Source organism: Phyllobates terribilis, unplaced genomic scaffold (assembly GCF_046119375.1).
Source record: "Phyllobates terribilis strain yellow unplaced genomic scaffold, ASM4611937v1 Scaffold_5__5_contigs__length_657084704, whole genome shotgun sequence".
In the NCBI taxonomy this organism is placed as follows: domain Eukaryota; kingdom Metazoa; phylum Chordata; class Amphibia; order Anura; family Dendrobatidae; genus Phyllobates; species Phyllobates terribilis.
The window spans coordinates 73,060,957-73,074,092 of record NW_027362765.1 but is presented as its reverse complement, the minus strand read 5'-3'; the positions used below and the strand labels follow the sequence as shown (position 1 = coordinate 73,074,092).

Below are 13,136 nucleotides of genomic sequence, written 5' to 3'. Positions count from 1 at the left end.
TAGGTTTGGGATTAGGGTTGTGTTGGGGTTGGGATTTTTTTCAAAAGTAAAGAAAAAAATATTACAACGATATGGTGACTAGTATTGAGCGCAAGTGCTCTCTACTTGAGTTTGCATCGGGCGCTCGGGTTTGCACCGAGTATCGCGGGTGCTTGAGTGACATTCTTGAGTCTCTGCCCCATATGTTTTGCAGCTGTTATAGAGCCCAAAAAAACTTGCGGGATTGCCTGCCATGCAAGAGTGATCCCCGCATGTTTTTTTGGGGTGTCTAATAACCGTGAAACATGCGGGGCGGGGACTCGAGCATGTCATTTGAGCAAGTGCAAAACTTGGTGCATACCCGAGTACCCGATGCAAACTCAACTAGTGAGCACTTGCGCTCAAGACTTATGACAACTTATTCAATATGATGACTTAATGTTATCAAATTATGTGTTGTACCTCTGGGTTTAAAATGTTCACTATACCCCTTGATAAAATCCTTGAGGGATGTAGTTTCCAAGATGGGGTCACTTGAGGGGCATTTCCACTGTTTAGGCGCATCAGGGGCTCTCCAAACGTGACATAGCGTCCGCTCTCGATTCCAGCCAATTTTGCATTCAAAAAGTTACACAGTGCTCCTTCCCTTCTGAACCCTGCATAGTGCCCAAACAGTGTATTTTCCCCACGTATGGGGTATCGGCGTACTCAGGAGAAATTGAACAACAGTTTTTAGGGTCCATTTTCACCTCTTAACCTTGTGAATATAAAAAAATGGGGCTAAAAGATAATGTTTGTGGAAAAAGTTTGTTTTATTTTCACGGCTCTACGTTATAAACTTTTGTGAAGCACCTGGGGGTTCAAGGTGCTCAACACACATCTAGAGAAGTTCCCTGAGGGGTCTAGTTTCCAAAATGGTGTCACTTGTGGGAGGTTTCCATTATTTAGCCACATCAGGGGCTCCCCAAACGCAACATGGCATCCGCTAATTTCAAGCAAATTTTACACTCAAATAGTCAAATGGTACTCCTTCCCTTCTGAATCCTGCTGTGTGCCCAAACAGTGGTTTTCCCCCACATATGGGGTATCGGCATGTTCAGGTGGAATTGCACAACAAATTTTGGGGTTAATTTTTTCCTGATAGCCTTGCGAAAATAAAAAAATTGGGGTCTAAAGTAACATTTTATGGAAAAAAATGAAAGCAAAATTTTTGTGAAAAAATGTTAAATGTTCATTGTTTTCTTCCACATTCCAAAAATTCCTGTGAAGCACCTGAAGGGTTAATAAACTTATTGAATGTGGGTTTGAGCACCTAGGGGGGTGCAGTTTTTAGAATGGTGTCACTTTTAGGTATTTTCTGTCATAAAGGCCCCTCAAAGTCACTTCAAATGTGATGTAGCCCCTGAAAAAATGGCTTTGTAAATTTTGTTGGAAAAATGAGAAATCGCTGGTCAACTTTTAACCCTTATAACTTCCTAACAAAAAAAATTTTGGTTCCAAAATTGTGCTGATGTAAAGTAGACATGTGGGAAATGTTATTTATTAACTATTTTGTGTGACATATCTTTCTGATTTAAGCGCATGAAAATTCAAAGTTTGAAAATTGCGAAATTTTCACCAAATTTCCGATTTTTTCACAAATAAACGCAAGTCATATTGAAGAAATTTTTACCACTACCATGAAGTACAATATGTCACGAAAAAACAATCTCAGAATCAGTGGTATCTGTTGAAGCGTTTCAGAGTTATTACCTCATAAAATGACAGTGGTCAGAATTGTACAAATTGGCCTGGTCATTAACGTGCAAAACACCCTCGGGGATAAAGGGGTTAAGCACAGCCCTCTGGATTATATTCACGGAGTGGCTGATGCCTGTGTAGTGAGCTAGTAGAGACTTATGATGCAACAGGAGGTCAGGGATGGAATCCTGAGAAAGTTGGGTAGTGAAAAATACAAGCCCAAGTCAATAATTAAAAACTGGGAGATTTAGGACATAGAGCTAATCAAAGTAACAGACCAGATAAGTAACAGGTTATATCTGGCAGTTTGAAGTAAGCCGGTCAGGGTCTAAATATCGAGTGACCCTACCCAAGACTCATAGCCGAGAGCTGAATAGAACAGATAATCAACTCTCTGCAGTAAGACATAGATTACCTGGCTGGGCAGTACCACAAGTGCTAGCCACGCTTATGTTAAAAAGGACCGTGCTTGCATTCCTCAGTACAAGTGAGGTTCCCCCTAGTGACAGAGGCACATTTCATAGGAGAGGGTTTAGAAAGACGGAACAATACTGCATTGGGACACTGCGGTAGCTTCATACTATAACAAGGGCACTGTGGGGGCTACATGTTGTGTGGGAGAACAGAGTGTGCTTAAAAGGAATCAGTCAGTATGATCAACCCTCCTAAGCCATCTATGAGGGTCACGTTATAGAAAGTTGAATAAAATTATACTTTGATATTTGCAATCCGATGTCTTATTCCCGAGAAATCAATGTTTTTCTTAGTATGTAAATTAGATGTTAAGATCCACAGTCTGGACACAGATCTCCTTGAGAATCCGCCTACAGGGTCTTTTTTTTTCAATGCAAGGGGAGTTACCGGGTTAAGACATGTAGATCAGGAGAGCAGACTTTCAGTCATTACATGTCTCACACTGGTAATGCCCCCTTACATTTAAAATAAGCTCTGGTGGCAGATTCTTAGGGAGGTCTATGTCTGGCTCATAGAGCTTAATAACTCATTTACAGATTAAGAAAAATGTGGATTTCTTTAGAATAAGACATCAGATCGCATATCTGTATCATGTTATTCAACTTTCTATGCCATAGATGCCCATATAGATGGCTTAGGAGAGTTGATACTACTGATAAATGCCCTTTAATTCTCTGTTGGGGGAATCATACTGTGCATGTTGTGTGTGGGCAATTGACAATTAGGACATCATAATGTGTGGTATCTCTGGGGTTGTTATACTGTGTGGATATTATGGAAGGGGTATTGTAGTAGGTGGGACACAAAGGGAACTATTTTTGTGTGCTTGTCATAATACACTTACTTCTTCTCTGTCTCTAAAAGTTGGGAAGTACCGTATTTTTCGGACCATAAGAAGCACTTTTTTTCCCCAATATTTGGGAGGAAAATGAGGAGTGTGTCTTATGGTCCGAACGTTACCTGCGGTGGTGGTGAAGTGCGATCGCAGAGCCCTCCAGGAACGCGGTGGTGGTAGCGGCGGCGTCAGCGGCAGCAGAGGTGAGGCAGAGCAGATGGGGCTGGGACCTGTGCTTGGCCGGTACTGGGGCCGGTGTCGGGCTGGGAGCGGCGAAGCAGTGTGGCCTGCACAGGTTTTTCGATGTGCGCGGCCATCTTCCTAGAGCTGTGATCTACAGGAAAATGGCCGCCCGAGCCAGCGCATGCGCAGACCGGTAACTTCGGCTGCCATTTTCACAACCCGGTACCAGCCGCAGCTCGGTACCGGCCTCAGCCCAGTACAGGCCCCAGCCAGAGGCCACGGCCCCAGCCAGAGGCCTCAGCCCCAGCCACAGGAACCGGCCATGCTAAGGGCCTCAGCCAGGCACAGGCTCCACAGCATCTGACCTCTTCTGCTGCAGCCGCAACCTTCCTGAGGGACCTTGCCTCCTGTGACCCTCGCTCCACTGCTCCCCAAGGTAAGATACTGTACCTATTCAGACTATAAGATGGACCCCCATCTTATAAAAAATATTTTTTTTCTATTTTCCACCCCAAAATTTGGGGAGCGTCTTATGTTCCGGTGCGTTTAATAGTGCAAAAAATACGGTATGCTCTTCCATGATCCCGCCAAATAATGGTTTTGTTTGGTTGGTTGGGGTGGAGTGGTTTGAGGGTGCTCCTAATTGAGACATTTGCTGTGAGACCTTATAATTTCTAAGTACATACCCGGTCTCATCTATTTATCAGGTTACACTATTAATTAGATGAGACAAGTTGGGAATTAAATGTTTTCCGGGAAACTGTTCTGATTATGTATAGGAAAAACCTCTCCCTGACTGATGTTGAATAGGATAGAAGAAAGTGTCACCAGACAACCATTTTAAGCCGCAGTTATGCAACATATAAATGTTAAATAATTTATACACATATAGGTGTATAATTTGCATACTAATTGCTATTCAATAATTAATGGTGATTGGCAAATGTATACATGGTCTAATAATAATTTAGTGCTCCAAACAGTTTTCCCTTTATTTTTGAATATGTGACTTTACTATGAATTGTAATTTAACTTGTACTTGTAGTGTACAACTTATGAAAAAAATGAAATTGGCTACTTCCCTTTATGAGTTCTATGATGAGTAATAAGACGTGATTTCTCATTAAAGCACTTTCCACACTCTGAACATGAAAACGGCTTCTCCCCTGTGTGAATTCTCTGATGTCTAACAAGATTTGACTTTTCATTAAAACATTTCCCACATTCTGAACACGAAAACGGCTTCTCCCCTGTGTGTGTTCTCTGATGTCTAAGAAGATTTGAAGTCTCATTAAAACATTTCCCACAAATTGGACATGAAAATGGCTTCTCCCCTGTGTGAATTCTTTGATGTTTAGCGAGATCTGATTTCTGATAAAAACATTTCCCACACTGTGAGCACGAAAATGGTTTCTCCCCTGTGTGGATTCTTTGATGTGTGACAAGATTTGATTTCTCTGTAAACAATTTACCGCATTCTGAACATAAAAATTCCTTATCCCAAGTGTGACTTCTCTGATGTGCGTCAAGTCTTGACTTAATACTGTTATATCTCCCAAATTCTGAACAAGAAAACGGCTTCTCCCCCATTTGAGCTATCTCATGTTCAACAGGTCTGGTTTGACTTTTGTTTTGCATATTGGTCGTTGATGTTGTAGAAGATAGGATCTGTTGAAAAAAGTGAGATGGTAGATCTTTTCTGAGAAGAGCTGGAGGCATATCAGAGTTAATAGCATGTTCTTCACATGTATCTTGTTTGATTCCATGACCATCTGCTGCAAAATCGGAAAATACCAGATATCCCTCTGCGCTTCTGGTACAGTCATCTGCTAAGAACAAAACTGATTTTATTATTTTTTCGATAACACATCATTGTATATTTCATAACATTACCCTACAATTTTTAATTCAATTATCAACTAAAATAATGGACCTCAAATCAGGGACTAATAGATTAAGATGCTAGGCCACCAGATTGAGCTCCTTCAATTTTTCACTTCTCTCTTGAAGTAGTTTTCTCCATAGATTCACGTTTCACTTAGCCAGTTACCAATCTTTACTGGTTACATGTTCAGTGGAGACTCAAAGACTGACATTAATTCAGCACTATTAGGTAGTGTCTTTCTCATAACCTCCCTGATATCTACATGCAGTCTACCACAGAAGAGGGCACATGCGAGTAGGAGTATGATTATGTACAAATAAGCCATGGCTTTGAAGAAAGCGTAGAGATGATACAAGAAAGAAGAACAAGTTCTTTGTATTATTTAATCTTTGTAATTTTTATCCATGATGAAGCTCAGCTCCCTTCTCTATTTTCTAACATTGCTTGCCATAACCTCAGGCACACACTTCCTGGCCGATAAAAAATCTGTCCATCATCGTCTCTCTCACCTCACCACCTGTGATCAGCTCTTCAGATATTCACATTGTGAAGGTCTGCACCATAAATAAAATGGTGTCTGATTGTCCACAAGGAAAAAAATTGCAACATACACTATTCTGGTCCAGATAATGGAAGAGGAAATATTTAGAAGCCGTCTCCTGCACCCATCTTCAATGTAAAAAGGTGCTACACACTGGGCTAAAAAAATCTGTATCTAGAAAATTCAACTGGCATGATTTTTAGCATGGCTATTAACCTCATACTCAATGCATTTGGTCGGAGGTCATATGTATGATATTTTATGGAAAATGTAATGTTAAAAGGGTTGTCCGGTAAAAAAGTGATAAGTCTGCAGTCACTCTGTGTGACTGCAGACTTATGAATCCCCAGCACAGGCACTGTGCGGATTCGCCGGTATGAGTTCCGGTTACGGAGGGTATGTATACGTTATACATACCCCCAGACAGTGGGCGCGTCTCGCTCTCCATACACTTGTATTGAGTTAGGCCGCGCCTTCTAGTCAGATGCGCCCACTGGCCGTCCACGTCACTAGACAGGGAATGGCCTCGCTCCATACAAGTGTATGGAGCATGGTGGCACTGAATGGCTTCCGGTCCCGGGTCCCATACCAGCAAATCCCCGCAGCGCACAGTGCCTGTGCTGGGGGGATTCATAAGTCTTAAGTCACCCGCAGTGGCTTATCACTTTTGACTGGACAACCACTTTAACATTAGGCCCAGATGGAGACAGGTATGCACTTGCAGTGTGACCATTACCTGAGCTGTTGTGTCTTTCTGCATTCACCTCATTGCGCTGAATGGGGCACATTTTTATACCATTCTCATGTATAAAGATGTCACCCAGAGAAAGTAATCAGCGAACAGTACTTTAGAATGTGAATGTGGCTTTAGGCTTTAATCAGATCTGGGTTTTTTTGTGCACAGATGATAAAATGATTTTTTTCAAAGTGGTGGATCCATTTTTCGTCCATGTGTCACTTTTTATAATCGTTGTGTGATCCAACATTTTTGTTCTTATATATTTAAAAAAGTTTTTCCAAAGCTTCTGACATCAACTGCTCAGTGAAGAAAAGACAGCACTCAGATGGCAGAACTGATGGCAGCTACAGTGGGAGCCAAAAATATTGGCACCCCTGCAATTCTGTCAGATAATACTCAGTTTCTTCCTGAAAATGATTGCAATCACAAATTCTTTGGTATTATTATCTTCATTTAATTTGCTTGCAAGGAAAAAACACAAAAGAGAATGAAGCAAAAATCAAATCATTGATCATTTCACACAAAACTCCAAAAATGGGCCAGACAAAAGTATTGGCACCCTCAGCCTAATACTTGGTTGCACAACCTTTAGCCAAAATAACTGCGAACAACCGCTTCCGGTAACCATCAATGAGTTTCTTACAATGCCCTGCTGGAATTGTAGACCATTCTTCTTTGGCACACTGCTCCAGGTCCCTGATATTTGAAGGGTGCCTTCTCCAAACTGCCATTTTGAGATCTCTCCACAGGTGTTCTATGGGATTCAGGTCTGAACTTATTGCTGGCCACCTTAGAAGTCTCCAGTGCTTTCTCTCAAACCATTTTATAGTGCTTTTTGAAGTGTATTTTGGGTCATTGTCCTGCTGGAAGACCCATGACCTCTGAGGGAGACCCAGCTTTCTCACACTGGGCCCTACATTATGCTGCAAAATTTGTTGGTAGTCTTCAGACTTCATAATGCCATGCACACGGTCAAGCAGTCCAGTGCCAGAGGCAGCAAAGCAACCCCAAAACATCAGGGAACCTCCGCCATGTTTGACTGTAGGGACCGTGTTCTTTTCTTTGAATGCCTCTTTTTTTTCCCTGTACACTCTATGTTGATGCTTTTTCCCAAAAAGCTCTACTTTTGTCTCATCTGACTAGAGAACATTCTTCCAAAACGTTTTAGGCTTTCTCAGGTAAGTTTTGGCAAACTCCAGCCTGGCTTTTTTATGTCTCGGGGTAAGAAGTGAGGTCTTCCTGGGTATCCTACCATACAGTCCCTTTTCATTCAGACGCCGACGGATAGTACGGGTTGACACTGTTGTACCCTCGGACTGCAGGGCAGCTTGAACTTGTTTGGATGTTAGTCGAGGTTCTTTATCCACCATCCGCACAATCTTGCGTTGAAATCTCTCGTCAATTTTTCTTTTCCGTCCACATCTAGGGAGGTTAGCCACAGTGCCATGGGCTTTAAACTTCTTGATGACACTGCGCACGGAAGACACAGGAACATTCAGGTCTTTGGAGATGGACTTGTAGCCTTGAGATTGCTCATGCTTCCTCACAATTTGGTTTCTCAAGTCCTCAGACAGTTCTTTGGTCTTCTTTCTTTTCTCCATGCTCAATGTGGTACACACAAGGACAAAGGACAGAGGTTGAGTCAACTTTAATCCATGTTAACTGGCTGCAAGTGTGATTTAGTTATTGCCAACACCTGTTAGGTGCCACAGGTAAGTTACAGGTGCTGTTAATTACACGAATTAGAGAAGCATCACATGATTTTTCAAACAGTGGCAATACTTTTGTCCACCCCCTTTTTTAGGTTTGGTGTGGAATTATATCCAATTTGGCTCTAGGACAATTCTTTTTGTGTTTTTTCATTGAAGACAAATTAAATGAAGAGAATAATACCAAAGAATTTGTGATTGCAATCATTTTCAAGAAGAAACTGAGTATTATCTGACAGAATTGCAGGGGTGCCAATACTTTTGGCCACCACTGTAAGTGCAATAAGATTTTTTTCACAGACCCAGTAGAAAAGTTTGATTCACAAATTGGATGCAAACAGACATAATTTTTCTTTTGGTAAAACAGCCTTAGGATGTGGTCACACTTGTTCAAAATGAAACTGATGCAAATAGAAGCAGATTAGCCCAATTGATTATTATGGGGTCCATCTGGGTTCCTTTACTTGTCATTTTTTTTCTAATAAACTATCAAGTAAAAAAAACATTTCCCTATTTATATACCAATATAATCTGCTTGTAAAGGAGAATGCTATTGAGGTTTTCAGGCTGAGAAAATTGTCTTTTACATAACAGTGCAGTCTGTGGCTCACTAGTAATGTTTCCGCCTTCCAAATCAGGAGTCTTTGAATTCAAAGCTCTGACACAAAACTGAAAAGTATATTTGGAGACATCATACTGGACAGTGAATAAAGAAGTATATCTGTCACGCACAGTGTAAGAAAGACAAAATGACACGCGAAGGGATGAGGGGAAGGGAGCCCAGACACTAAGGATGAGGGGATAGAGACCTCCTTGGCTGCTCTATCAACCTGTCCTTCCCTACCGTCCGTATATTGGGGATCAATATCGCCAATCGCCGAACAGGAACCTAAAACCCTGTCTTTCCCTAGAGCTAGGGTCTGGCTAGGGAACGGGGGGGATGAGCGCTAGTCAGTCCCCACTAAACACTAAAGATATCAAGGAGAGACAGACACGGGGGAAGTAGCTTAGCTTGAGTCTACTTCAGAGAGATTGCACACACGTCCTCTTAGCACCAGAAAGGAAGAAAGAACTGCACTTGCTCCAAGCCTTCACAAGGGGTCCTGAGAATATCACCGGCATCACCCTCTAGCAACAGCCAGTATTTAAACACCCAGCCTGGGTGTCAATTAGCCAGAGGGAGGTAGCCGCTGGGTCCTAGACTGAGACAGCTACGAAGGTGTCTGTAATGCCAAACGAAGAGATCTTCTGAAACTAACTACAGGGCGACTGTCTGTCATTTCTGACACACCCGTGACAATATCTTTTACATATATGATCATACAGAATAGTGTAGATAAGCATTTTTTATTTAGACGTTTAAACTTTAGTCCAAAAAATTCACATAATAAAAAACTTGTGAACAAACCCTAAAACAATCAAAGACGAATTCTACAATTCAGTGACTGAGTAGAATCTGTGACTTCTCGGCATTTAGTGGTCACTACTCACCTGTGCGGTTATCTGTAGGAATCTCCTCTTTACACCACTCATCACCCCTCACAAATGTCTCTGTAGTATTAATATGGGGCAGATCTTTACCCTGGAACAAATAGAGTCACAGACAGATGGATAAGTCGTAAGAAATGATTTAGAAGGAAAGATCATAAATTAACAAGACAACCACATCAGTAGTTAATACCAGCAGTCTCCATAACCAGAAAATTGTGAGAAGATCCAGACAACTTGTAATGTCTATGATCAGCTTTATCCTGTCATTTCCACCAAGTATAAAGCATACACTGAATGGCCACATTATTGGAGAGACACCTATATATAATATAGGATTGGACCTCCCTTGGCCTCCAGAACTTCAGTAATTCATCATATAATAGTTTCCACTAGGTGATAAAATAGTTCTGCAGGAACATTGGCTGATGAGGACAGATTATCTTCTTGCAATTTTTGCAAATTAAATAGAGGTACTCACATCCTCTTAACAACCTGTTCTACCATGTGTCAGAAATTATATATAAGATTAACCCCTTTACCACATTGTGTTTTTCCATTTTTGCGCTTTCATTTTTTCCTCTTTATTTTTTTATCTTTATTACTTTTTTATCTTTCCGTCAATACGGCCATGTGAGGGCTTGTTTTTTGAGGGACGAGTTGTACTTTTGATCGACACCATTGGTTTTATTATATTGTGCACCGGAAAACGGGAAAAAAATTCCAAGTGCAATGAAATTGCAAAAAAAAAGTGCAGTTGCACAATATATATGTTTTTTTTTTTTACCATGTTCACTAAATGCTAAAACTATGATTCTCCAGATCATTACAAGTCCATACATACCAAACATGTATAGGTTAATTTTTATTTAAGTAGTGAAAAAAAATCCAAAGTTTGTTAAAAAAAAAAAAAAAAAAAAAAGGCGTAATTTTCCGAGGCCCGTAGCATCTCCATTTTTTGGAATCTGGGGCTGAGTTATTTTTTGCTAGTAGAGCTGACGTTTTTATTGATACCATTTTGGTGTACATATGATGTTTTGATTCCCTGTTATTGCATTTTACTTTGTATACCAAAACCTAAGAACGCTACGAAACGCGTCTGGTTGCGTAATTTTTTTTCTGCCTCCGTCCCCCCTCATCCCCTTGCCAGAGGTTTCCCGCCACCTGTTATTAATTTTGTCATATTTCCCCTTAATTTTTTAAATGTTTATAATAAAGGACTATTGGTTTTAACACATCGTGAAAATATGAATCTGAGAGCTGGATCATATTCTTTCTTCCCCTGCATTGCATTTTATTGCAATGTTGCAGCGACAAAAAAAACTTAATTCTGGTGTTTTGAGTCTTTTTCTCGCTACACCATTTACCGATCGGATTAATTATTTTTATGTATTGATAAATCGGGCGATTCTGCATGAGGCGATACCAAATATGTGTATTTTTTTTCAATTGTTTAATTGAATAGGGTTTGATTTGAACTTTTATTTTTTTAAAAACATTTTTTTTACTGTTCACTGGCTTCAATAGTCTCCATGGGAGACTAGAAGCTGCAATCATCTGATCACCTGTATTACACATAGCAGGTCTGCAACCCTGCTATGTGTAACAAAAAAGCTCATGTGCTATGAACGCCGACCGCTGGGCGGCGCTCATAGCAGATCGGCTATGACAACCACAGGGGTCTCCTGCAGACCCTAGGTTTTCATGCCAACCCATTGGCTACTCACGATCATGTGACGGGCGCGACGATGAGCGGGTCTTATGACGCGCCTCCGGCTCGGCCTTTTTAAATGCCGCTGTCAGAGTTTGACAGCAGCATTTAACATGTTACCAGCCGCGGGTGTATCGTGATTCCACCCATGGCTCTTAGCGGCACATGACAGCTGATGAGGTCGTAAAAGGGATAAGATTTGGGGATGTTGAAGGCCTGAAAAGCAAGTAAAATTTACTGCCATGATACTGGAAGCAATCAAGCATTGTGACTGGGTACAATGTCCTTATACCATTGGGTAAACAGCGGTTGTAAACTAATAAACTTGGTCCAACAGAATGCTTAGATAAGCCCTAGCATCCAAATATTTATCCACAAATATTAGAGGACCCAAGAGGTGTCCATTGATTTTTTTTTTTTCATTTTTCCAACGGATAGTAGTGGCACTGGAAATGGTTGTCTGCTTCTTTAGCCCATTTGTGCATTTGGACACATTTGTTGGACACCAGAGCTGTATTCAGCTGCAGTTTACATGACCGCGCACCATCTCTTCCTCAAACCCAGTCTTAATATCATCCTTAATGAGTTGTTTATGTCCAAAGGATCCCCTTTCATTGGATTTTTTCTCAATCACCACATTATAAGTATACCCCATAAAACCTCAAGAGGTTGGAAATTTTTGAAATACTCAACCTGGCCAGAGCACTGATAACCATGCATTGTTAAAAGTCACTCAGAACACTTAATTTTCCCATTCTTATATGGAGTGACTTTATTTCATGCTACACTCTGCAATCACAAGTCTAACTTCCATATAGGGAAGCTCCAATCTGGAAATGGCTGGTGTCTCTAATAAATTGTCTGTTCAGTGTATAATACTGGTAGATAAAAACAAGACTGAGCACAAGACCTTTACAGCCTCCTACACATCATAGAGATCTCATTACACTTTCTCTCCATCTACCTGATGATCCTGAGGAACATCAGCATCTTCTTGTTTACAGTCTTGTGGTAGAAGAGGAAGGGGACATCTCTCTGGTGTTGTCCTCTTACTGGATAGAACTGGAAAAAACATACAGGGACTGAATTCATTCTTTACATACAGATAATTATTGGCCGTGTGTATTTAGTCTATTACCTGGTGATGTGAGGGGCTGGGGAACCTCCATCATGACGTCCTTGTACAGATCTTTGTGTCCTTCTAAATACTCCCACTCCTCCATGGAGAAATAGACGGTGACATCCTGACTCCTTATAGGAACCTGACACATACAATGATACCATCATCCTCCCGATCCCTTCATAGCATTATTGTATAATGTCCCAGCATTCCCAGCACTATCACCTCGCCAGTCAGCAGCTCAATCATCTTGTAGGCGAGTTCTAGGATCTTCTGGTCATTGATGTCCTCATGTATCACGGGGTGAGGTGGAGGTCCCATGATTGGGCTCAGGGGTCTTCCCCATCCCTCAGACACAGGGTCCTGACAGCGCTCACTAGAGGTCTTCTTCACTACTGTGTAATCCTGGTTATGGAGAGACACATTAATAAATCTCACTACAGACATTTCCAGAGTCCTCACCTCTCCAGTTCTGTCCATCTGTTATTCCCATAGATAAGAATGATGTAATGTGACGTCATCAGAATCTCTCACCTCTCCAGTAAGCCGGAAGAGGATCTCTAGGGTGAGGTGTAATATCCTTTCCGCCATCTTGTCCCTTTCCCTATCCATCCTTGACGGATCAATCAGGAATTTTCTCTTATACTGAGAAGATCTGATATTGTAGGGATCTGAATGGGGAGAAGATGATGATATAATATCATAAAAATCCCATGTAAGAAATCTCCAGAG

General features: G+C 41.2%; 1 protein-coding gene across 1 annotated transcript in view; it reads right to left on the bottom strand.

Moving 5' to 3' along the window:
• Nucleotides 1–449: 449 nt before the first annotated feature.
• Nucleotides 450–13,136, bottom strand: part of LOC141270752 (oocyte zinc finger protein XlCOF8.4-like) — a 101,526-nt gene continuing 88,839 nt past the window's right edge. The window contains exons 2-7 of the mRNA XM_073680862.1: nt 12,939–13,075; nt 12,630–12,809; nt 12,423–12,546; nt 12,249–12,346; nt 9,577–9,667; nt 450–5,037 (exon numbers count right to left, since the gene is read on the bottom strand). Of these exons, the coding sequence (XP_073536963.1) occupies nt 4,286–5,037; nt 9,577–9,667; nt 12,249–12,346; nt 12,423–12,546; nt 12,630–12,809; nt 12,939–13,016 (1,323 nt within the window). The 5' untranslated portion in view covers nt 13,017–13,075 and the 3' untranslated portion in view covers nt 450–4,285. The remainder of the gene's footprint in view (nt 5,038–9,576; nt 9,668–12,248; nt 12,347–12,422; nt 12,547–12,629; nt 12,810–12,938; nt 13,076–13,136) is intronic.